General features: G+C 36.6%; 1 protein-coding gene across 1 annotated transcript; it reads left to right on the top strand.

Moving 5' to 3' along the window:
• The first annotated feature begins 11,035 nt into the window (after positions 1 to 11,035).
• LOC116140776 (replication protein A 70 kDa DNA-binding subunit B-like) lies at positions 11,036 to 12,117 on the top strand. The gene is made up of 3 exons (XM_031426355.1): positions 11,036 to 11,325; positions 11,426 to 11,645; positions 11,821 to 12,117. The coding sequence occupies exons 1-3, from the start codon at positions 11,036 to 11,038 to the stop codon at positions 12,115 to 12,117; spliced, it is 807 nt and encodes a 268-aa protein (XP_031282215.1).
• Positions 12,118 to 27,975: the final 15,858 nt, after the last annotated feature.

Below are 27,975 nucleotides of genomic sequence, written 5' to 3'. Positions count from 1 at the left end.
GATTGAGTATTTTCTTTGGGAGTGTTCTTTTATGACTAGAATTATAGTTATGATAGGGAGTTTCCTCCCATTTTGGATGGTATAAGAGAGGGATGGAACCATAGATAAAGTAGATTTTATGTATGCACACTAGTTGTTTGATAAAATGCCTAAGAGAATCATGAGTACTAAACCTTAATTCTTGCAACATTGCATGTTGGCATTTCATGAGTGCATTAGTGGAGAAGATTAATTGTGCATTGAGAAGTGGCTTGACAAAGAGTAGAGAACTATGTGTATGAATTACTCTAAAAGTAAAGAGGATGAGAAAATACTAAAAGCGGGTTTGTGTTTTGTGACCTCCACTCGGTAGTTATTCAAAGCGGGTTGGTACTTTGTGATCTCCACCCAAAAGTTACAAAAAACGGGGTTGGTGCTATGTGATCTCCACCCGAAAGTCACGAAGAATGGGTTGGTGCTGTGTGAACTCCACCCGATCGTTCCTCCAGTAAGATGAGGCCGTGACATATAGCAAAAGTTAAGTAAGAGAGATGTGTGAAAGAGAAAATAAATGTAATGAGAAAAAGTGTAAGGAAAGAATTAAGAGAAAGAATTACGGGGACAGTTGAGTAGAGGATTTACTTACTGAGCATTATTTTGTGCTCACCCCATTGTTTTCTTTGTGGTTGCAAGATCTAGGTGAGAACGTGGTCAGATGGGCGTCGGCACGTGAGGAGAAATGGTTACACTGTCCATCATGTTTTCGATAACTTTTGTACATAATCCAAACTTTGTATAAAGAATGTATATGTTTAATAAAAGAAAATTTTGGACCCAACTCTTTTACTATCTTATATGTAATTTCATTATGTATATTTTATGAGTACTTGATTAGAAAGCAGATATTACATTTTTGGTATCAGAGCCAAGATTTTGGGATTTGACAGTGTACTATTCTCATCGCTACGACGTCCGATAACCGACTGTGTGAGGTAATTCTTTCCTTACTATATGTGTTTCTCGAATTGATTAAATGTGATTGTTTTGTAAATGAGGCGTAGTAACCGAAAACGTGGTAAGGGTGTGATGAATGAGGGAGAATCTTCTAACCCACTAGAAGTTACGCCCCTTCCTTTGGATGAAGCTATAGTTCGGGGGATGATACAAGAAGTTATGGCAGAAACCCAAGGGAGAGTTGTAACCCCCATACAGGTACCACCAGCTACAAATGTAGGAAGAGAACAATCGGTACCTCCCCCAGTACAGAACAAAATTGAACCAATTTATGGTCTTCCCAATCAACATCAACCCTCAAAGTTTAAGGGTACTACGGACCCAGGAATAGCAGAAGAATGGTTTAGGTTCGTAGAGTGAACAACAGGTTTATTCCCCATGATGGACTGAGAGAAGATTCGGTATGCGAGTTTCTTGTTTCAGCGTGATGCCCGAATTTGGTGGGAATTAATGGAAGAAACCCATGATGTGGCAACAATGACTTGGGAAGAGTTCAGGCAAGAGTTTGAGGCCGAGTATAGAATAGAGGACCGAGTTCATGAGAAGGTCCAAGAATTTATCAGTTTACAGCAAGGGTCTAGTACCGTGAAGGAGTACTCAGTGAAATGCAACTCCCTTACAAGATTTGCACCCAGAATAGTTAGTACTCCGGCATTGAGAAGAGATAAGTTTGTACATAGGTTGAAGCCAGAGATAGCGTGGGATTTAATGATGAGTTTCGATCCCCCTCGAACTTATAGTGAGGCCTTGAGGCGAGCAATGAGGGCAGAAATCTTTGAGAATAAAATTCCCCTAGTTGGTTCCTCGATAGGAAGACCAAGTGAGCCACCCTCCGCCCCACAGAGAGAGAAATTTGAGGGTGTGAAAGGCAAATAAATGAAGAATCGAAAGAAGAAGTTTCAGTTTAGACAGAACAGAAGAGAGTGGAAGAATAAGCGGCCCCGGACGGAAGGGTTTCCACTTTGCTCTAAATATGGGATGAACCACCCAGGAGAGTGTCTGAGGGACCAGAGGGTGTGTTTTAGGTGCCAACAGCCAGGGCACTTGATGAGAGATTGTAAAGCTCCTCTTCCGCAACCCGCATAGAGTTCTGGAGGTACTACGAATGCCAGAGTGTTTAAAGTGGCATAGGGTGAAGCGAAAGCCAGTCCATTAGCCGTTACTGGTCAGTTATTATTCCATTCTGTTCCTTTGTATGCTTTAATTGCTTCAAGAGCCACTCATTCTTTTATATTGTATGGGATGATTGAGAGGTTAGGTTTGAAACCTACTAGAGTGACTCAACCCATTAAGATAGAGTTACCTAATGGGGTTAGTGTTCTGACGCAAGAGATGTTGACAGAAGAGTCTGTGGTGATCCAGGGTAGAGATTTAACAGTTGAGCTAATAGTTTTTTATATGCCCGACTTTGATGTGATATTGCGCATGGATTTCCTAGGGAGATATGGGGTAGAGATTGATTGTCAGAAGAAAAAAGCGAGATTTAATCTCGATAATGGAGATAAATTTAGTTTTGGAGAGGGCCATCAGTTGAGCATGTTGATTAGTAGTGTGAAGGCTAGAAAGATGTTGAGGAAGAGGTGTTCAGGATATATCACTCATGTAGTGCAGAGTGGTGTTGTTCCACAGCCAGAGATTCAGAGGGTGCCAATAATTCAAGATTTTCTAGATGTGCTTCCGAAAGAGTTACCGGGTTTGCCTCCGGAAAGGGAGGTTAAGTTTAGTATTGAATTAGCACCCGGGACAGCACCAATATCCAAAGCCCCTTATCCAATGGCCCCAGCAGAGCTTCAGGAATTAAAGAAGCAACTCCAAGAGCTTTTGGATAAAGGTTTTATCCGACCGAGTCATTCTCCCTAGGGAGCTCCAATTTTGTTTGTGAAGAAGAAGGATGGGTTACTACGGATGTGTATCGATTATAGAGAGTTGAATAAAGTGACAATGAAGAATAAGTACCTGTTGCCTCGCATTGATGATCTGTTCGATCAGTTAAAAGGACCCGCAGTGTTCTTTAAAATTGATTTGAGGTCAGGGTACCATCAGGTAAGAGTGGCTGAGCAAGATGTGGCTAAGATTGCTTTTCGTACAAGGTATGGGCATTATGAGTTTGTAGTGATGCCGTTTGGTTTGACTAATGCCCTAGCAGTTTTTATGGACTTGATGAATCGGGTATCCCATGATTACTTGGACCGGTTTATAGTGGTTTTCATTGATGATATTTTGGTTTATTCTAAGTCGAAGGAAGAGCATGAGGAACATTTGAGGATAGTGTTACAACGATTGAGAGAAAGAAAGTTGTACGCTAAATTTTCTAAGTGTGAGTTTTGGCTTGATCAGGTGATATTTTTGGGCCATAATGTATCTAAGGAAGGGATTTCAGTGGATCCAAGCAAAGTACAGGCAATCCTTAAATGGCAGAGGGCGAGAACAATGAAAGAAGTCAGGAGTTTCTTAGGCCTAGCAGGTTACTACCAGCCATTTGTACCAGGGTTTGCCCAGTTGGCTAAACCGTTGACAGCTCTTACTAAACAAAGAACTCTTTTTGTATGGTCAGAAGCATGTGAAACGAGTTTTCAGGAGTTGAAGAAGAGATTAACGACAGCTTCTGTGTTAGTGTTACCATAAGAGAGTGTAGATTATGACATTTATACAGATGCCTCACTGCAAGGACTTGGTGCTGTGTTAATGTAGGTAAGTAGGGTGATAGCTTATGCCTCTCGACAATTGAAAGAGTATGAGACGAGATACCCTACAAACGATTTAGAGTTGGCATCTGTGGTATTCGCACTAAAGATTTGGAGGCATTACCTTTATGGTGCCAAAAGTAATATCTACACCGATCATAAGAGTTTAAAGTATTTCTTCACTCAGAAGGAGTTGAATATGAGATAGAGAATGTGGTTAGAACTGGTTAAGGACTATGAGTGTCAGATCAAGTATCAACCGGGAAAGGCCAATGTAGTGGCCGATACCTTGAGTAGAAAGGCTTATTTGTCTCGGCTCACTAAGCAGAAAGATTTGATAGAAGAATTATGTAAAGAACAAATTGATGTGATTTCGGGAAGGATTGCCAGGTTAGAGGTTCAGTCTGCTATACTGGAGGAAGTCAGAGGTAAGCAAGTGGCTAATGAGTGGTGTCAGAGAATAGTTCAGAAAGTGCATGAGGGCAAGACAACAAAGTTTCAAGTAATAGATGGTGTCCTCTATTTCAGGAATCAGTTGTGTATCCCTCAGAATGATGAGTTACGGAAGAGACTACTGACGGAGGCTCATGACACACCATACACTACTCATCCTGGAGCAACCAAAATGTATCAAGATGTAAAGAAAGGCTATTGGTGGCTAGGTATGAAGAGAGATATTGCAGAATTTGTAGCTAAATGTCTGATTTATCAGCAGGTGAAAGCAGAACACGAACGGCCGTCAGGGTTGCTTCAGCCACTGAGTATTCCCGAGTGGAAATGGGAAAGCATTTTGATGGATTTTATCACAGGTCTCCCAGAGTACAGAAAGGGTATAATGCTAAATGGGTGATTGTGGACAGGTTAACCAAGTCAGCCCATTTCCTTCCAGTAAAGGAGAGCACCACTACAGATCAGTTGGCTCAGATTTATATTAAGGAGATAGTCAGGTTGCATGGTGTGCCCAAGACAATAGTGTCAGATAGAGATTCCAGGTTTGTTTCAGCTTTTTGGATGAGTTTACAGAGGAATTTGGGTACCCGTTTAGCATTCAGTACTGCCTATCATCCGTAGACGGATGGCCAAATAGAGAGAACGAATCAGGTGCTTCAGGATATGTTGAGAGCATGCTGTATGGAATATAAAGTATCTTGGCATGAGATGTTACCCTTGGTGGAGTTTGCCTACAATAATAGTTATCAGTCTACAATCAAAATGGCGCCTTACGAGGCCTTGTATGGTAGACGATGTAGATCTCCACTACATTGGGATGAGATCGGTGAAAGGGATGATTTGAGTACCGCTCTTAGGCCAGAGGTGACTCAGAAAATGATAGAGGATGTGAGGTTAATTAGAAACAGAATGAAGCAAGCCCAAGATCGACAGAAGAGTTATGCCGACTTGAAGAGAAAAGAGGTTCAATTTCGAGTGGGTGATAAAGTGTTTCTGAAACTTTCCCCCTACAAGCGAGTAATGCGCTTCAGAAGCAAAGGGAAGTTAGCACCGAGATATGTAGGTCCATTTGAAGTATTGCAACGAGTAGGAAAGGTGGCCTACAAATTGGCACTACCACCTAGCATGGACAAGGTGCATGATGTGTTCCATATCTCGATGCTTCGGAAGTACGTAAGTGACCCCTCCCATATCTTGCTAGTAGATGATGTTGCCTTAGACGGGAACCTTGTGTATGAGGAGCGTCTAGTACAGATTTTGGACCGAAAGATTAAAGAACTCCAGAATAAGAGCATTCCATTCGTAAAGGTTCTTTGGCGAAATCACAAAGTCGAAGAGGCCACATGGGAGGTAGAACAAGACATGCGGAATCATTACGCGGAGTTGTTTGTGTGAATTTCGAGGACGAAATTCTTTTAAGGGGGGAGAATTGTAAAACCCCACTTGAGGTACGTAGCAAATTATGTTGTATTTTTGAATGTTTATTGCTTTGTTCTTATTTGAGCTTGTATGTCATTATTTTCAGTTGGTTGGCCCTTAGTTCGTTTGGTGGAGTGTTTATCCTAATTTTAGTTGGGTTTTGGCGAAGTGTGGCATTTCGTTCTTCACTGTGGCGACATTGGCTTGGTAATTGCGGTGTAGGTTCTGTAATTTTTCGCCGGGGCAACGAAACTTTCTCCGTCGCGGTGACGGGACAGCAGAAAGTGTATTGAGGTTTCTAGAGAATTCTCCATATGGGTAAAATGACCATTCTACCCCTAATTAGTTGGAAAAGTGGGGAGTGAAATGTAAGAGAATTTTATGGAGAACATGTTAGAATGGGGGTGTGTTTGTAATGAATTAAAGGACAAGGATGGAATTTCCAAGGAAGAGCAAGGGCAATATGAAAATGAATGAAGAAAGTTGAACTAAAAAGGGGATAAGCTTTATAAACCCTTCATTCATTCTTCTTCCACCGCCATATTCTTCACCATTTCCTCTTAACTCTTCCTTCCATCTTTCAAGGATCTTTGAGAGCTTTTTGGAGTAGTTTGGGGTAGAAAATCAATCTAAGGCATCCTAAGGTAAGGATTCTTGCTTTAGATGTGAAGTTTTGCATATATTTGTACATTGAAGGCTTATGGTTTTATTGTGTAAAGTTGTAGAGAAGGGACAAGCATTTTAAAGGAAAGGAAAGTGCTTTACAAGGTAAGTAAATCAAATCCAAGTTGAAATTTGAGAATCTTTTGAGTAGGGACTAAGCAGAGATTTATATATGCATGCGTATGTTATGCTATTGAGAAATTGGGTTGAGATGAGTATTTGTTTATGGTTGTTGATTACACTTTATCGATGAGAAGTGTTAATATGTGATGAATATGTAGTGATGAGAGGATGTAGTTTGAAATGCAGTTGGAGGAGATTGAGTATTTTCTTTGGGAGTGTTCTTTTATGACTAGAATTATAGTTATGTGAGGGAGTTTCCTCCCATTTTGGATGGTTTAAGAGAGGGATGGAACCATAGATAAAGTAGAGTTTATGTATGCACACTAGTTGTTTGATGAAATGCCTAAGAGAATCATGAGTAATAAACCTTAATTCTTGCAACATTGCATGTTGGCATTTCATGAGTGCATTAGTGGAGAAGATTAACTGTGCATTGAGAAGTGGCTTGACAAAGAGTAGAGAACTATGTGTATGAACTACTCTAAAAGTAGAGAGGATGAGAAAAATACTAAAAGCGGGTTGGTGCTTTGTGACCTCCACCCAGTAGTTATTCAAAGCGGGTTGGTACTTTGTAATCTCCACCCGAAAGTTACAAAAAATGGGTTGGTGCTATGTGATCTCCACCCGAAAGTCACAAAGAGTGGGTTGGTGCTGTGTGAACTCCACCCGACCATGCCTCCGGTAAGATGAGGCCGTGACATATAACAGAAGTTAAGTAAGAGAGCTGTGTGAAAGAGAAAATAAATGTAATGAGAAAAAGTGTAAGGAAAGAATTAAGAGAAAGAATTAAGGAGACAGTCGAGTAGAGGATTTACTTAATGAGCATTATTTTGTGCTCACCCCGTTGTTTTCTTCGTGGTTGCAGGATCTAGGTGAGAACGCAGTCAGATAGGCGTCGGCACGCGAGGAGAAATGGTTACACTTTCCATCATGTTTTCAATAACTTTTGTACATAATCCAAACTTTGTATAAAGAATGTATATGATTTAATAAAAGAAAAATTTAGGCCCAACTCTTTTACTATCTTATATGTAATTTCATTATGTATATTTTATGAGTACTTGATTAGAAAGCAGATATTACAAATCCCAAAATCACTTAAATTGAATTTTAGAATATGTAAAAACTGTTGTCTATCTAAAAACGAACAACCAACGAAAAGACTAAGTTTTTCCTTTTATAAATCCCCCAAAAACCTAAGAAATTTCTGAAAAGTAAAACTATGTGTTTTGAAATTCGCAGACGTCGCCACCTCTAGAAGCCTGTGCTGCTTGTGGAGAAGCTTTACAATCCTTCATTAGGTGCCCTGGCTGTCGACACCTATAGCAAACATTCGGACCAAACTCTTTTAGACACTCCCCCAAATGATTCTTCCCACATTTAGGGCATGGAGTGACTCCCACAGTCCTAGGCCGTTTACTCTGCCAATCGCCCCTATTTTTCTTTGGTTGGAATCTCTTTTTGTTTCTCATGTCTCTATTTCTCACAACCTCAACTCTTTCTTTCTGTGGAGCAGGGGATGATTCATTCTGAACTATCATGGATGACCCTTCTGAACTCAGCTTGTTCACATAAATCTCCGCTCTCAAAGCCCGCTCTAATGCTTCACTATAGGTATGAGGGGGCTCGGCTCCTGACATAACATCACGGGCTATTTCTGGTTTCAACCTGTGAACAAACTTCTCTCTTCTCAACTCGGGAGTACTCACAATCCCAGGTGCAAACCTCGCAAGGGAGTTGAATCTAACTGAATACTCTTTTACTGTACTCCACCCTTGCTTCAGATTAATGAAATCTTGTATCTTCTCATGAACCTGGTCAACCGTTCGATACTCAGCCTCAAACACTCTTCTAAAGTCTCCCTAAGTCATAGTTGTAATATCATGAGTCTCTTCCATTAATTCCCACTAGATTCGGGCATCTCCCCAAAACAGAAAACTTGCATACCGGATCTTCTCTCGGTCTGTCATAGGAAACAAGGCCGTCACATGCTCAACGGACTTAAACCACTCCTCAACCACTAAAGGATCCGTTGTACCTTTAAATTCCGACGGCTGGTGTTGACTCGAAAGTCCATAAATCGACTCAATTCGATTCTGCACTGGGGGACGAACCAGCCTTTCTCTTCCGACATTAGGAGTTGGTGGTACCTACACGGGGGTTACAACTCTCCCTTAGGTTTCTGCCATAACTTGCTGTATAATCCTCCGAACTCTAGCTTTATCCAAGGGAGGGGGCGTAGGGTCTGGCGGATTAAAGGATTCCCCTCTACCCCTTGAACTCTGACCCTTTGATCGGGTTCTATATCTCATCTACAAAACAATCATTCTAACATCAACTTCAATAACACGCTAGTAAGGAAAGAATTTAACTTATAGTGGTCGGCCAAGGAACATCATGGTGGCGAGAATGACACACTGTCCCATCCCAAAATCACTACTCTGATACCAAAAATGTAACGACTTCTTTCTACTATCATATTCATATAATATGATAATGAAAACACAAGTATACTTATCAAAATAGTTGGGCCCAAAAATTTTTCTTTACTTAATATATACATTCTTTACATAGTACAATATCATTTGTACAAAAAGACTCTAAAAAAAGTGGACAGTGTAGTCAAGTCTCCCCGCTTACCGACGTCCATCCGACCACATCCTCACCTATGTCCTACAAAAACATAGAAAACAACGGGGTGAGCACACAGATGCTCAGTAAGTAATCCTCTACTCCGCTATCCCCATGTATCACCTTTCAATTCTTTCCTTACTCTTGCCACTTTCTCATATTCAATCTCTCTTGTTCTTTCTCTCTTTCTACTGTTCTTTTCTTTCTCTCTGTTCTCATCAGCTATGAGAGATAGCATGATAACATGTACGGATGAGATTCATATGCACTAATGCAAGGCAATGCATTTTCTTTCTTTTCTTGTCTTTCTCATTCTTATTCTTATTCTTTTTCATTCGGTTTTTTTTTTTTATTCGGTCTTGGTCGATGCATGGATTCGGAACCCTTGACCATGTGAGTGTACTCTCTCTCGTGTATAGCTCTCATCCGCGTGTATTCTCACGGCTATACAAATTCTTTTTCTCATTCTCATTCCGCTCTCTCAAGGCAAAGACCGCTCTCTCACGGCAGTTTACATGCGGGAAATTTCTACACTCACGGGCTCCCCATCGCACAACCTATTATCTTTTCTCTTCTTTAGCACTTTTTATTCATTTTATTCTCTAGTGTTAATTCTTTCTTTCTCTTTATTCTAAGAGAATTTATTATTTTCTTTATCTCTATTCTTAGAATGTTTCTTTCTCATTACTCATAATTTCTTTCTTTAATGATTACACATATAAACATATGCATATGGATGGCTCATGCCTAGAATCTTTCTTATATGCACTCATGAAATGCAAATATGCTATGTTGCATAAAGTAAGGTTCTCTACTTCTACTCATGCTTCTCTTAGGCATTTCATCAAACAATATGTGTGCATACATAAACCCTACTCTCACTATAGTTCTACTTCTTTCTTAACCATCCAAAATTGGAGTTCAACTCCTTCAAATCATCACACATCCTACAAAGAAAACACACTTCAAATATTCCTCTCAAATTCTTCAAATTCTATCCATACTTCTACCAAATTTTATCAACACAATCCACCCTTCTCATGGTGGAAATCTCTCAATAAATCAACATTGAACTCATTCATAAATCCATCAACTCATTTCAAACATAAAAACTCAAGCATTAATCACTCTATACATCATTCAATCATGCAAATCACAACTTAGGTGGATTTACTTACCTTATACTCAAGTAGAATCCACTTAAGCTCTCTACTCTTAATGGCTTGATGCTTTCTCTTAAACCTTTAAGTGCTTAGGATCAACTTGTATCAACTTCTAGTCAAAAGTCCTCCAAAAATCCTTGGAAAATTGAATGAAAGCTTGAGAGAAATGAAGGATGGAAGAGGCGGTGGAGAAGAATGAATGAAAGAGTTTCTAAAGCTAAACCCTTAATATCTCATATTTTCTCCACTCTTTCCCATTTTACCCTTACTCTTTCTTAGGAATTCCACCTTTGCCCTTTAATTCTTTGCAAATGCACCCCCCATTTAAACTATTCTCCATAAAATTTCCTTACAATTCACTCCCCACTTTTCCTGCTAATTAGGGGTAGAATGGTCATTTTGCCCCTATGGAAAAATATCTAAAAACTTCATTAACCTTTTCAACTGGACCGTCACCGCGGCGAAGAACTCTCCGTCGCCCCGACGAAGAATTACAGAACTGACACCGCAATTACAAAGTCAGCATCGCCGTGGCGAAGATTATTCTTCGCCCCGGCGAAGACTAAAATTCAAACATTCACCAAGCCTCAACCAAAATCAGGGCAAACACTTAACCAAACCAACTCATCCATCCAACTAAGGGTCAGCCAACTGAAAATAACACCATGCAAGCTCAAACGAGAACAATTCAATAAACATTCAAGCAATACAACACAATTTAACTATGTACCTCAAGTGGGGTGTTACAATATATCTTAATAATACTTCGGGATCAAGAATCTATATCAATATGGAAATTGATGAGGTCTATCTTTTGCAGAGAAAGTACATGTTTTAGTAGCCTTTTCTGCAAATATTTTAAGAAATAATTATACAATTTATGTCTCATTTGCTGTACGATTTGCAGTAATGAAAAATATTCCAGTTGTTAAATTGCAAAAGAGAAAGCTAAATGAGATATCGGTTGAGGAGGAGATGTTTCAAAATAGAGTATCTTTGAAATATCTTAACAGCCTTATGTGGTATAACTGGGATCGGATTACAGAATATACAATAAAGGGAAAAATAATTGGAGTCAATGGAAGATTTGGTTGGTGTTACTTATCTTGCAGTGTTTGTAAGAAGAAAATTCCCAATATGAACAATAGCAATTTCTACTGTCTTAAATGCAACAAGGAGATAAAATTTCCACAAATGAGGTGAATAAGTTTTTTATTGAAAATTAAATAATTGTTGTAAGACAATGCATTATAACGTTAACATTTGATATTTATTAATGAATATTGTTTGTTATAACAGGTATAAAGTTGATATTGCACTCACAGATGGGACTGTTGAAGCAGCTTTTATAATGTTTGATTCAGTATGCCAGAAATTGGTTGGATTGTCATGTTCCCAGTTATTGAAAACCCAAGAAAACAATCATGAAAGAATTCTAGATGTTGTAAATGCTTTTTGTGTTGTTTTCAAAATTAAGTTGTCAGAAATTGATCTGAAACTAGGATATGAGACTTATACTGTATTAAAAAAATTTCCAGTCAATGATGAACTAGAAAATGATTACAAGCTATAGCGATTGGAAGAGGTCAGTATATTTTATTTTTTATTTTAAGTAACACATTTTTAAAAATTCAAATGATAGCAATAGTTGCTTGACATTAATATGCTATTAATAGTTTGTACAAAAATTACAGGCAGTTGAAGAGGAAGATGGAAAGGATTCATCAATAGCAAATGCGATTCAACATCAGGCTTTAACACCAAAAATTACTGACAAAACATCAACTACCAAATCATCTGTCGAAGAACAAGAACAATGCAGTATAATGCAATCTTCTAATTCAGGTACCTCAAACATAAGTAAAGAAAAGGGTGAAGGAACAGAACACCAAGAGCCAGAATACATTGAACAGGAAGAAAATATTATTGATGAACCTTCAGCTGTTGGTAAGAGATATCAAAGCTCTAGAAGGAAAAAATTGAGATTTTGAGAAAATTGTTGTTCTTTTCTTCTTTTTCTTGTGTTTTTAAATATTATCATGTAATATTTATTACTAACTAACACAAAGTAGATATTCATGTCTATTTTTAGCAACATGTTTTTTGACAGAATACAAAATTTCAATTGTTAGTGCAACGTAAATATTTACAAACAGTTTCAAAAGTACAAAGCAATTAACAGGTTTTTCCTGTGAACTTTATACAAGTTAATGTTTCAAAGATTATTGACATCAGCAGAGATACTGTCTTCCAACATGGCTTCTACTAAAAAATATGCACAGGCTTCTAGGAAACTCAATTTAAATGCTTTAGCACAATTAAAAGTTGACTACCTCTCTTTCTTCAGATAAATCATGTAACAAATTGCTAATATATCCACATATATATAGGATTCAAAGCAACGAATCCTTTAAGTGATACAACGCATCTCATCAAATTCACAAAATTCAACAATACACCTTATCAATATATTAATGCTTGCATTTATTCATGCATATTAATTATAACAAATATTATCTATATATATCTACCCTTTCACGTTCTGTACCCGTCCACATTCAATTAGACAGAAACAATGAAAGATAATGTATAATCATAAAACATTTATCATGATGTGAAGAGTTTCTCTTGATCTAATTTAATAATAATAAAACAGTTAACATCTATAAAACATTGAATATATCTGTTAGTAATAATACAAAATAGTATAAACCAATAACATGCAAACACTCACAGCAATTATAGCCTAAACTAATAACATGTAGACACTTGGTTTTCATGTTTTGATAAACATGTCTGTCACAATATCAGCAGCTTGATCTCTCTATCTTTCTGTTTTTGCAAGAGCAGGTTGTAAGTCTGCGTTTTCATCCAGTAATTCTTTTTCCTGTTTCTTAAGGACATCAAGCTGTTCCTAGATTCTTGCACAAGATTTTCCAACGACTTTTACAATCTCCTGTTTGTCTTTTAATTCATTTACAGTTCCTTCGATTCTTTTTTGTAACAAAATTATGTCCCCAGTACACTTTTTCTTCTTAAGTTCTAGAATCCTTTGATTTCTTTCTAATCGTGCAATCACATTAGGTGAATCTAGCCATCGTTGCTTTATTTCTAAGGACCTTAAGAAACCCTGTCAACAGAAATATTATATTGTAATTAGAAGACAAGTAAATAATTAGAAACCTATAAATAAAAAATGACGTAACAGACTCCACTCCATAACACTTTGAACTATTAATATCATTATGCTTTCAACATCAACTTTCAAAAACAAAAAAGTCTAAGAAACCCAGTGAACAGAGATAATATACGATGCGTACAAAACAAGTAAATAATTGAAAGCCTGTAAATAACAATAGTATAACAGACTCTACCCCCATAAACACTTTGATACTATCATACAGTATTAAACATATGTACTAAACAATATAATAACCAGGAATTGTACTATAAAATGGACAACTATATTGACTGATTATAGCAATAACGGAATTAATTTCAAACAAAAATAACCTAACAAAAAGCACCCCATAAACACTTTAAACTGTTTATATTATAATGCTTTCAACTTCAAACTTTCAGTTACCATGAGTAACCATTCAAAATAATAATTTAATTGTATTGATTAAATCATGACATAACAAACTATTAAATGCATATTTTTGTGCTCACAATTTAACGGTTATAAGTTTTTCTGTTTTTTAATTCAAACATGAGAGGAATACAAATGAATCTGCAATTCACTGAGGGTCAACTTGGGAAAATGAGGCAATTTTAGATTGACTTTCCAAACTGAATTAGTTGGATGGACAAGAAAGCAAGGAAGAAGGGGTAAAGATATACTAATATTAGTAATAATTAACTGAATGTGAAGGGGTACAGATATATTAATATGCATGATTATATGTTTTGTTTGATGAATTTAGTCTGATTCATTGTTTATATCTATATAATTCTGAAGCACTTGATATTTGATTGCCACATAGGATCTAAGAAGCTCTATAATTGTTACAAGTGTGTGCATGTTATTGGTTTAAGCTATTTGGTATTATTAATAACAAATATCTATATAACAAGATACATTCAATGTTTGTTGGATGTGTTTAATTAGATAAATACACTTCACATTCACATTAAATGTTTTATGATTATATGTTTTATAATTAAAATTTAGTTTTATGATTATACGTTTTGTTCAATGAATTTACTTTAATTTATTATTTTTGTTTAATTGAATGTGAAGGCTAGGGTTATAGATATATTAATATTGGTAATAATTAACTAAATGTGAAGGGGTATAGATATATTAATATTAAAATTAATTAATAATAATAATTCATACGCATGATTATATGTTTTGTTTAATGAATTTAGTTTGATTCATTGTTTTTGTTTAATTGAATGTGAAGGGGTAAAGATATATTAATATTAATACTAATTAATTGAATGTGAAAGGGTATAGAAATATTAATATTAATTAATATTCATGAATGAATGTGAATATTAATGGATTGATAAGGTATTATTTTGAATTTCATAAATGTGAAAAGATAAGTTGTATCAGTTAAATGACTCATTACTTTGAATCATATATATATGTTGATATATTAACAATTTGTTACATGATTTATCTGAATTGTACCAAGTATTTTAATTTTAATTTCAATGCTAATGTTAATATTTACTTGATATATATGAATGTCAAGTGACATATTTATTACCATTCATGAATTCGAAGTGGTAGTTTGTATTAAAAGCAGAATTCATTAAATTGAAACTATGTATATGTCTATTATGTGCTGATTTTTTTGTGCAGTTTATCACAACAAATAGAGGTGTTTATGCTGAATTTATATAGTTATATAATTTCTCCTGGATCATAATATTTGTTTTATCACAACAAATAGAGGTGTTTATGCTGAATTTATATAGTTATATAATTTCTCCTGGATCATAATATTTGTTCACGTTGCTTAAAATTACGTGGTGTCAAAGTTATTATATTAGTTTGTCTATTTACAATAACTATAATTGTAAGTTTTCTTAATGTCTAAATGCAGTTGAATTTTTTTTTTCTTGGTGCTTTTATGCAACCAGACTGAATTTAGTAACCCATTATTTTCTTTAAGTATAAACTCAAACTTCTTGCAGAAAGAGGTTTTCAAATAGAAATTTTAAGTTTTTAGTGAACTTTTGCATAGAACTTAAGTTTGGATTAAAACATATGCAGATGTTTGACAAATTCTTGGATATTCATATTCATATTTGGCTAATTTGACTAACCTCTTGACTTGGGGACGAACTAAGCTCCATCATCAAGCTCTTTGGAGAATCAATGATGCCTGTTTCATTATCAGTTTTTGATATATTCATGGAGCTTGGAACTACAGTTCCCATCTTTCTCTCTGTGTTTGACTAAGAGTTGTTCCACCTACAACAACAACCTATACACCACCTGTTGAGCAACCGAAAGTGGTCATTCCAAGTGTAGCCAGCCATTGCCTCACTAACAGGTGCTTACTTTAAACCATTGTTTGTTTATGAAATTTCATATTATTACTAATTTATTTCTGAACGTAAATTGATTCAGTTTTGATTCCTTTATTATGCAGCCAACCTTTGGCAATGATGGTCATAATTTAATGAACACTTCTTTTTTGGCGTAGACACAGTATGAACCATTTAATATATGAATAAGTCTATCCTTACAAAGAACTCTACAAAGAAACTTACAAAGTGAAGAAAAAAACAAAGGAAAAACGGAAAAAGAAAAAGAGAGAGAGAGAGAGAGAAATGATTAACATGGAGGGTGGAGGTTAACTTTGTATGCCTCCTTTGTAGGCTTCTTTGTAAGACTAGACCTGTGTCTAAAATATATATATATATTATATATATATATATTATATATATTATATATAATATTATATATATATTATTATATATTTGTCCATTTATTTGTTTTTCTGTGTCTTATAAACAATGTTAATTGCAAGTGTTTATAATAAGCATATTTTATTATCAAAAAGTTGCAAACTTACATTCTAGATAGGTTATACATGTTTTGTTGTGGACTCTATAACCAGTATTAGTTTGTGTTTTGTAGCGAATACAGTTTGTGTTGGATGATGAAGGGTGACAAGTTTTATTTATTTTATTTTGCTCATTTCATGGTGCTGGGTAGCCTTTTAAAATGGTGAAAGATTAACTGTTGGACCTCAAAGCAATGGTTATATTCCATGCAGGAACTACTAATTTTAAGAAGGGCAAAATTGTCATTTCAATTATATTATTATATACCAAATTGTTGTAAGAAAAGTGTTGCAACTCTTCATTAGCTTTGAAAAGGGAATATATTCCTATCACTAAAATGTTCCAGTATTATTTCGTTCTTCAATTAATTAATTTATTTGTGTCAAAACCACTTTCATAAGTTGTGGGACTTTCAACTTCTATGTATTGAATTCAATTAATTCAATTCTTGCTGAATTACAAACTGACCTTTTCAATCTTCCATCACTTGCATTTTATCAAATTAAAAGAGGAATGTAAAAGATTTGTACTGCATACATTAATTGAATGCATGTGAATCATCCCTATTTTATCAACACCAATAAGCAGTGAACACAGGGACCAATTAATGACATCTTAAATGGCAATCATATAACGATTCTCAACAATCTTTAAACATAAAAACCCAATTATTAAAAAAAAAAAAAAAAAAGAACAATAGCAAAATGTTCTATTATAATCAATATTTGACATATTTTTTTTGTGAAACAATAATCGTTTACAATTTCTTAAAATATAAAAATTCGATATTAAAATAAAAAAAATATAATAAATAAACCCGTGCAATGCGCGGGCGTGCCATCTAGTATGAATATGAAATGCATATTTGAATTTGAATAAGATGCCATGTGGATTATTACCTTGTTTGGTAATGAGGATTTACTATTCTAGTAATGGAATAAATTTATTCCTAACTAAGTTAGGGTTTTAATTTTTGTTGCATATAAAAGGCAACCTAAAATTAAAATAAAAGAGAGAACACATTAATTAAATCCAAGCCACTCACCTCACTCTCTCTCATGTTTTTCACTTGGTGGAGAAGAGAATTTTTCTTGAAGAAAAATTATGCATCCTTTTTGCTTGTGCGTCTTGCTAGCACTTGAGACCGCTAGTCGATCACCATCCTGTCTTCGTGTGGATATCGAGAGTTTACTCTTATCTTAAAGTGGGAGTGATTTGTATCGATTGAAGGAGCCTCCAAACGTTGGTATGAAATCTAGAAATTTTACATTCAATATCATTTCATATGTAAATAACGTAAATTAGGTATAAAGTTCTTGGGTTCAATGTCGTTGTCGGGGATTTTATTTTTGTTTTTCCATTGTGTAAACCCCATTAGTGACTAACACTAGTATTATTTTGACCAAGGACACAGATAATACAGTAAGGCTATCATAGTGTTAAATGACCTTGTCGTAATTGTAATATTCTTTCTAGCTAGTATACTTGGGAGGTATAAAATGAAAACTCACTAAATATATCATAGAAAAACATATATGGATATAAGGTCGTGGGCCCAAAAATAGCATTACTCTTATATACAAATCTCTACATCAAGTACCATAGTCACAAAAAGAAACTAAAAAATACAGTCCGATAGTGTTGCCTTTCTCCTCCGCTACTTGACGTCCCGTCCGACCGCATCTCATATACTACCTGGAAAAACAGTGAAATCAACTAGGTGAGCACTAATTGCTTAGTAAGTAAACCCACAACACTTCTATTCTTTCTCCATTACTCAAATTCTGAGCTTTTCTATTCGTCTCTGTTTTCTACGATTCTAGTTTCTCACTTACCGATATGTAAGCACAAATAGGGAAACTAACTTGGGATAATAGAAATAGCATGATGCATATGCACAGATGCACAAACTTTTCTATGCAATGCATTTTCTTTTTTGTTTTTCTTTTTGTTTTTCTTTTTTTGTTTCAATTTTCTCTTTTCTATTCTTTCTTTCTTTCTTTTCCATTCTTTCTTTCTTTCTTTTATTTTCTATTCTTTCTTTTCTTTTCTATTCTTTTATTTTCTATTCTTTCTTTTCTTTCTTTTCTATTCTTTCTTTGCCGATCGGACTCGGTTGATGCATGGATTTGGAACCCTGGCCATGTAAGTGTATTCTCAAATTCTTTCTTGGGTACAGTCATCATCCACATGCACTTCTTACAGACTGTACAAATTCTTCTTTCTTATTCTAAGGCCGCTCACTAAAGGCGGCATGCATGCGGGGTTATTCTTCTTTGTCACTCACGGGCTCCCCATTGCAACAACCTTCTCTTCTCTTCTCTTTTTATATTTCTTTAAGTAAAATTTCAGATTTGAATTATTCTGTAATTATATTTCTTAAAACAATAATTCTACATTTAATTGCTTTTCTTTCTTTCTCTTTATTCTTTAATGTTCTCATACATGTATATGTTCATGTAAATATGCTCATTCTTTGCTATTCTTTCTAAATGTAGATGCTCAAATGTAAGAATGCATTATGGCATATAAAGATATCATTATGGAACTAGTATTCTCTACCAACAACATTTTTGTAATAACTCTTTCTAGCTAGTATACTTTGGAAATTAAAATATGAATTCACTAAATATGTCATAAAAACATATAAGTATATAAGTAGAAGATAGTGGGCCCAAAAATTTCTTTAGTTTTACCACTAAATTCTTCACAACAACAAAAGTATCATATATATAATCTCAAAATACAGTGGATAGTAGTGCCATTCCTCTCCGCTTCTCGATGTTCCATCCGACCGCTTCTGATCCAATTCCAACCAATTTGCAACAAAAAACAACACAGAAATGTGCCCTAAACTCAAGCTTAAATTCGGCCAAACACAAATGGAGGCAATGTCACACTTACTTGCAATTTTAGGTTAAGACAAGAATGAACACTTCAAGCATAAAGGAATTCTCCACCAACTTGAATCGATTCACCACCAAATCTCCTTGCCAAGACTTGGATAAAGAAATCTCAATAAGAACACAAAGTTCTCTCAATGGTTAAACCAAGTTTTTGATATTTCATGAACTACTTTTACAAGGAGAATAATTGCCTTTATATAGGCAATTACAAGGTTAAAAGAGTAATCAACAAATACAATACAAGAAAATGAAAATTAATAAATATTACACAAAAATTACAAGCCTTCCATTCAAAATTAAGGCCATACCCATTTAATGCAAAAAGGGACATGATTCCCTAATTCTAGGGTTCATGTCTTTAACCACCCCATTAGTTGAAAAAACTCACTTTATTAGCCCAAAACTTGATCAATGATCCTAATCAAGTCTACTAATAAGGGTGTAAGAGATTGGGCCTTGAAGATCTTGCAAATGGATCCAATAAGGGTTCAAGTGGACTTTCCCCTTTGGAATGAGAATTGGGCCGAATGGGTTCACTTCAACACATGGGCTTCTCTCTTGGTGGACTTGAGCTTCCTTTGTTGGGCTTGGACTTGGAATGGTTTGGGCCAAAGTGCTTGGGCTCTCTCTCCCCTTAGAACTTGCTTGGGCCGAATCTCCTCCAATGCTTTCCACACTCCACAATCCAAGTGTTTTAGGACTTGGAATGAAACTCTTTGATTCAACCGAATTAGCAAGTGTTTTAGGACTTGTAATTCCTTGTCCACTCATGTTTACAAGTGTTTTAGGACTTGTAAACATATCAGCTTCTCACCTATTTCCTGCAAATACATTGAAAACAACGGGGTGAGCTCTAGTTGCTTAGTAAGTAAATCTGCTATGCTATTCTTCTATCTCCGTTGCTCATATTTTGAATCTCTTTCCTTACATCACACTTCTCTATTCTTCTTTGTTCTTTCTCTGTTTCTAATTTCTTTGTTCTTACTCTATTTCTAATTTCTCACTACTCACGATAGTAGGCGTAGTATCATGCTTATGTATGATGCAAATGCACAAATGCATAGGATGTGCATTTTCTTTTTATGTTTTTCTGCTTTCTTATTCTGTTTTCTCTCTCTTTTCTATGTTTCTTTCTTTCTATTCTTTCTTTTCTTTTATTCTCTCTCCTCTTTCTATTCTTTTCTTTCTTTCTTATTCTTTCTTGATTGGACTCGGTTGAGGCATGGATTCGGAACACTGGCCGTGTGAGTGAGTACAGTCCTCATCTACATGCACTTCTTACGGACTGTATAAATTCTTCTCATTCTTAGGCCGCTCATTAAAGGCAGCGTGCATGGAGGTATATTCTTTTGAGTACAGTCCTTATCCACATGCACTCTTATGGACTGTACAACTTCTTCTTTCTTATTCTTAGGCCACTCATTGAAGGCGGCGTGCATGTGGTAATATTCTTCTTCTTGTCACTCACAGGTTCCCCATCGCAACAACCTTCTTTTCTCTTATCTTTCTTTTAGAAAATAGTATTCAATTTCTTTTCTTTTCTTTAATAATTTTCTTTTCTTTCTTTGTTTTTTAATATTCTTATATGCATGTATGCATGTAGATGGAATTTTCTTATTGTTCTTTCCCAATTCAAATGTTAAATGCAAGAATCCAATATGGCATGTATTCATGTCATTCTCTACTTTCTCTATTATCTACAAACTCATATCAAAATAATAAATCAACATACTCATACATGCACTTCTCTATGAAATTTCATCAAACACTTGGTATGCACAAATAAAGCACTAAGGTGATTACACCTCCATAACAATCTTTAACCACCAAAATTTTGGAGCAAAGCTCCCTAAAAACAACTTCAAACCTGGCCAGGAAAATACACTCCATAACTCTACTCAAACTCTTTCTTAGCTCATCTAAACTTCCATCTTTGCCCTTTAATCAATTACAATAATACCCTCACTTCTATTGCATTCTCTATGAAATTCTACTACTTTTCACTCCACACATTTTCAACTAATTATGGGTGGAATGACCATTTTGCCCTTAAGGAAGTTCTAGAATTTTCTCAAAAATTCCAACAAATTCTTTGCCCCAACGAAAATTTTTCTTCACCTCGGTGAAACATTCCAAAGTGTACGTTGCCGCAGCGAACTTTCTTCCTTGCCGCGGTGAAGACTGCAATTCTAAGAACTCGATTTGGGCAGTGTGTACAATGCTGCAGTGACAAAACTCCTTTGCCGTGATGAATTCAACAAATTCTAATTTTTCAATCTTTCACCTTGAAATAAATAAAACTAAGGGCGTTAAAGCATAAATAAGTTACATACCTCAATGTGGGCATTACAATTCTCCCCTCCTTATAAGAATTTCGTCCTCAAAATTCAAACGAACAACTCTAGGTAACAATTCTGCATATCTTGCTCTACCTCCCATGTAGCCTCTTCTACTTTGTGATTTCTCCATAGGACGTTCACTAACGAAATACTCTTATTTCGGAATGCTTTAACCTTTCTGTCAAATATCTATACTGATCGCTCCTCATAAATGAGATTCTCTTCTAAGTCATTTCTTCTATTTTCAGTATAAGGGAGGGATTGCTGACATACTTCTGAAGCATCGAGACATGGAACACATTGTGTACCTTGTCCATACTAGGTGGTAGCGCCAACCTATAAGCTACCTTTCCCAATCGTTGTAACACTTCAAATGGGCCAATGTGTCTCGCTGCTAACTTTCCCTTGTTGCCAAAACGCATTACCCGCTTATAAGGGGAAACTCTTAGAAACACTTTATCACCCACTTCAAACTCAACATCTTTTCTCTTCAAATCTACATAACTTTTCTGTCTGTCTTAGGCTTGCTTCATTCTACTTCTGATCAACTTGATATCTTCTATCATTTTCTGAGTTATCTCTGGCCCAAGAGCTGTATTCAAGACATCTTTCTCTCCTATCTCATCCCAATGCAGTGGAGATCTACACCGTCTACCATACAAGGCTTCATAAGGAGCCATCTTAAATGTAGACTGATAACTATTGTTATAGACAAACTCCACCAACGATAACATCTCATGCTAGGTCATTCTATACTCCATACAACACGCTCACAGCATGTCCTTAAGTACTTGATTTGTTCTCTCAGTTTAGCCATCTGTTTGAGGATGGTAAGCTGTACTAAATGATAATCTGGTACCTAAGTTTCTCTGTAAACTGGTCTAGAAAGCTGAAACAAATCTGGAATCCCTATCTAACACTATTGTCTTAGGTACCCCATGAAGTCTAACTATCTCCTTAATGTAAATCTGAGCCAACTGATCTGAGGCAGTACTCTCCTTTACTGGAAGAAAATTGGTTGATTTAGTTAATCTGTCTACTATTTCCTATATCACATTATATCCCTTCTGAACTCTTGGAAGGCCTGTGATAAAATCCATTGATATACTCTCCCATTTCCATTCAAGAATGCTGAGTGGCAGAAGCAATCCTGATGGCCGTTGGTGTTCTGCCTTCACCTATTGACAAACCAAACACTTAGCCACGTAATCTCCAATATCTCTCTTCATACCTGGCCACCAATAACTCTTCTTTAAATCTTAATACATCTTGGTTGCTCCAGGATGAGCAGTGTATGGTGTATCATGAGCCTCCGTAAGTATTCACTTTTTCAACTCAGCATCTTGGGGAATGCATAAGCGATTCCTGAAACGAAGGACACCATCTAACAGGTGGAATTCTGGTATCTTCTCAAGCACTTGCTGACTTATTTTCTGACACCACTTATCAGCAACCTGTTTTTCTTTAATCTCTTCCAGTAAAGTATACTGAATTTCTAACCTGGCAATCCTTCCTGGTATCACCTCAATCTGCTCCCTGCAGAACTCTTCCAATAATTTTTTCTACATTGTGAGTCGAGACAAATAGGCTTTTCTGCTCAAGGCATCAGCCACTACATTGGCTTTTCCAAGCTGATACTTAATCTCACAATCATAATATTTAACCAGCTCTAACCATCTCCTCTGTCTCATATTCAGCTCCCTTTGAATGAAAAAGTATTTCAAACTCTTATGGTCAGTGTAGATATTACTCTTAGCACCATATAGGTAATGCCTCCATATCTTTAATGCAAAGACTATAGCTGCCAACTCTAAATCATGTGTAGGGTATCTCGTCTTGTACTCTTTCAATTGTCGAGAAGCATAAGCTATTACCCTACCCAACTGCATCAACACGACACCAAGTCCGTGTTGTGAGGCATCTATATAAATATCGTAATCTACACCCTCTTGTGGTAACACCAAAATAGGAGTAGTAGTTAATCTTCTCTTTAACTCTTAAAAGCTTTCTTCACAAGCATCTGACCAAATAAAAGGAGTTCTTTATTTGGTAAGAGTTGTAAGCGGCTTATCCAACTAGGCAAATCCTGCTACAAAGTGCTGATAATAGCCTGTTAGTCCCAAGAAACTTCTAACTTCCTTTATTGTCTTTGGCTTTTGCCACTCAAAAATTGCCTTCACCTTGCTAGGATCCACTGATATACCTTCCTTTGAGATAGTATGGCCCAGAAAGATAACTTGATCTAGCCAAAATTCACACTTAGAAAACTTGGCAAATAGCTTCTGATCTCTCAATCACTGTAGCAGAAATCTTAAGTGTCCTTCATGCTCCTCTTTTGACTTAGAATAAACCAGGATGTCATCAATAAACACTACTATAAATTGGTCAAGACAATCATGAAACACTTGGTTCATTAGGTCCATAAAGACTGCTGGGGCATTGGTTAACCCAAAGGCATCACCACAAACTCATAATGCCCATATCTGGTTCGAAAAGTAGTCTTAGCAATATCTTGCTCCGCAACTCTTACTTGACGATAACCCAACCTCAAGTCAATCTTTGAAAGCATTGCTGCTCCTTTAAGCTGATCAAATAAATCATCTATAAGAGGTAAAGAGTACTTATTCTTCATTGTCACTTTATTCAACTCTCTGTAATCTATACATATCCGTAGCGACCCATCTTTCTTCTTTACAAATAAGATTGGGGCTCCCTGTGGAGAATGGCTAGGTCGTATAAAACCCTTGTCTAGGAGTTCTTGAAGTTGCTTCTTCAATTCTTGAAGCTCGGTTGGGGCCATCTGGTAAGGGGCTTTAGAAATCGATGCCGTCCCTAGTACCAGTTCAATGCTAAATTCTACTTCTCTTTCCAAAGGTAAACCTGGCAAATCTTCCGAAAATACATCTCTAAACTCTCGAACTACTGGCACACTTTGAATCTCCGGCTGTGGGATGTTACTATTTTGCACCACATGAGCAATATACCCAGAACACCCTTTTCTCAACATCTTTCTGGCCTTTACACTGCTAATTAACATACTAAGTTGGTGGCCTTCTCCGAAATTAAACTTATCTCTGTCATCGAGATTAAATCTTGCTTTCTTCTTCCGACAATCAATCTTTACTCCATACCTTCCTAGGAAATCCATGCGCAAAATAACATCAAAGTCGGGCATGTCAAACACGATCAAATCCATCGGTAACCCCTTCCATGGATCACTACGGACTCCCCTGGAAGCAACTCCTGGGTTACCACACTAACTTTATCTGGTAATTCTATCTTAATAGGCTGACTCACTATAATAGGTTTCAAACCTAATCTTTCTATCATCCCATGTGTAATAAAAGAGTCTATAGCTCCAGAATCAATCAATGCATAAAAGGGAACTGAATGAAATAATAACTGACCGGTAACTGCAGATCGACTGGCCTCCGTTTCACTCTGTGCCATTGTAAACACCTGAGCATTGGTACCTCTGGATGTGTGTGTTGTAGGTACAGAAGGGGCTTTACAGTCTTTCATCATGTGCCCCAACTGTCGGCATTTATAACATACATTCCAACCCACCTCTCTTAGGCACTCCACTGGATGTATTCTCCCACTCTTCGGACATAGGGGAAACTCTTCTTGGCTGTTTACTCTGCCAGTCTTTTCTATTCTTCTTAGGTTGTAATCTTTTCTTATTCCTCACTTCCCTATTTCTAAAACCATCACTTCTCTCTCTCGGTGGAGCAGGAGATGGATCACTCGATACTGTTGTTGATGGACCGGTTGGGGTAAGCTTGTTCACACTTCCCTGTAAGGCTCGCTCCAAAGCCTCGCTATAGTGAGGGGGCTCGAAACTTGCCATCAAATCACGGGCTATTTCTGGTTTCAGCCCATGCACAAACTTATCTTTCCTCAACTCCGGTGTGTTCATTATACCGGCACGAACCTTGCAAAGGAATTAAATCCCATAGAGTATTCCTTTACTGAACTAGACCCCTACTTTAAACTAATAAATTCTTGGATCTTCCCATGAACCCGATCCACTGTTCTATACTCTGCCTCAAATAATCTCCTGAACTCTCCCCAAGTCTGTTGGAGTAGGTGCCCTAAAGCTAATCAATTATTGTAGAATTGACTCTTTGTAATAATGTTCATTAATCAATAAACGGCATTTTATTCTATATCGCGTAAATCATTATTATTGCAATATGTATTGATATATGTCCTTAGAATGGTAGAACCATGACGAGGGTATCAAGTGTTTCAAATCTTGATAGTGAGAACCCTATGAGCACATATGGTGGCCATTCTAGAAATGTCCGTAACCCCACTATTATTCTGAAGTAAGGGCACAGATAATACGGTAAGGCGATCATAGTGTTGAACGACCCTGTCGAAAGGCAGTGACTGATCTCACTTGTCAAGGTTGTTTGGTGACAACCTGGTGTAACAAATGGGTGCTTGCTGTAGAGGATTACATTGCAGCAAGTTCACTAGACTGACCCACCAGAGGATTCCATATGGATGGTAACCCCAGTGTCTATGGAACAAATCCCCTAACGAATGGTGGTGCATGTGATCCTTAGACTTGAGATCACCGAAGCGCCTTCTGCACCGATTGGTGTAGTTTGACACTAGCCTAATGCAGTTCTTTTCAGAGCTGTCAATACGGTGGTGATTGGCTACATCAAGGCGTGTATCAAGACTATGATGGATTGACAGAGGATTCATCACTCCCGGGTATGGGAGAAAGTTATCTCACGGCGCCATTCAGTATATGGCAATGACACTAAAACTGTGGCCACAGTGGGATTGAGTTATTGCTCTGTCCAGTTTATAATACGGGTCATTGGTCCAGAAACTGAATAAATAATATCGAGAGTAATCGAAGGTTGACACTATTTCTATGCCTTCGTCTCGTCGAGATAACATATGATGAAAGGATCGAATTGCACGGTAACCATATCGTTGACAAGGAGCTACTTTGCTGAATCCGAATCTATCAGGTGGCCATGATGCCTTGCTAGGGGCCAATCTTGGTCTGTGTATTAGTGAGACGATTAATTGGTGTTAATCATGTTACTATACACTGCCGATATGATGAGGAGCCTATGGGTCACCCACATAGAAGACAATTTAAGATCCAAGAAGAAAGAAGGGCGTTTTCGTCTTTTAAGGAGAAAGGGTATTTTGGTAATTTAACAGTGCAATTAAATTTTCTGAGGTCGTAGCCTTTATTTAATTTGTTAGAAAAATTAAATAAGTGAAATTACGTTTAAATGTGTGTTCGCACATATTTAAATATATACTATATTATTGTCAAATGTTAATATATATATTAATTGATTTTAATTGAGATAATGATGGAAAATAAAATAAATCAAATTGGGAGTGTTTGGCAACATGGGGCGTTTGGGTTGGAGCCCAAGCCTATTCCGTATGGGATTAGGGCAAATTGTTTTTAATATAAAAAGGAAAAGTGTGTGATTTTTAGAATGAGGATGTTTCCTTTGAAAAATAAAACACACAACAGCCCCCTTTTGGAATACACTCCCACGGCAGAAAATTGGTTTTAGCCTAAATCAATTTCAATTGATTTCTCTTCTTCTGAATCTTGAAGCTAAAGAGGATCTAGCAAATCCCTCTTTGGTTCTTTTGAGATTGTCTTCGTGTGGACTACGTGGGTTCGATCCTACACTTGGATTGGTAGCAAAACGTTCAAAGACAATCGTGGTGGAGCCTCCAAACGTGTGTATGGTTTCTAAACACAGATTATTAATTTATGCAGATTCTTGCTTTGATAAATTTGTAAAATTATACCTTTGATCTTGGCTCATGTAAACGATCTCTACATTAATTTTGTTTTGTTTCCGCTGCGTATACGGGACCGTTTACTAACAAGGTCATAGAAGCTATCTCATGAGTATCTTTCTTCAATTCCCACCAAATTCGAGCATCACCTCTAAATAAAAGACTCGCATACCGAACCTTTTCTCTATCTGTCATAGGAAAAAGTGTCGTCGTACGTTCTACGGACCTAAACCACTCTTTTGCCTCTAATGGGTCTGTTGTACCCCTAAATTCCAATGGCTGATGTTAAATGGGCAACCCATATATAGGCTCGATATGATTCTATGTTGTCGGGGGTACGGACCTTTCTCTTTCTTCTCCAGTGGTCGGTACACGAACCGGGGTTTCAACTCTCTCTCGTAATACTCTTCCCTGACTCTTTACTAACACTTGTTGTAAGATATTACGGATCCTTGCTTCATCGAGGGTAGGGGGAGTAGATTCTGGCGGGTTGGAGGGTTCCCCCATACTTATTGTATTCTTACTACCTGCTCGAGTCCTACGTCTCATCTACATAACAACAACACTTTAAATCAACTCAAATAACTCATCTACTACTATTAGTAAGGAAAGAAATAACTTACTACGGTTGGCTTTGGGACATCAATTCGATGGGAGAGGCACACTGTCAAATCCCAAAATCTTGGCTCTGATACAAAAAATGTAATGACTCTTTCTAGCTAGTATACTTTGGAAAATATAACATGAATTCACTAAATATGTCAAAAAAACATAT

Source organism: Pistacia vera, unplaced genomic scaffold (genome assembly GCF_008641045.1).
Source record: "Pistacia vera cultivar Batoury unplaced genomic scaffold, PisVer_v2 Contig378, whole genome shotgun sequence".
Classification (NCBI taxonomy): domain Eukaryota; kingdom Viridiplantae; phylum Streptophyta; class Magnoliopsida; order Sapindales; family Anacardiaceae; genus Pistacia; species Pistacia vera.
Note: the sequence above shows the minus strand (reverse complement) of the source record. Positions and strands in the feature narration are given on the sequence as shown.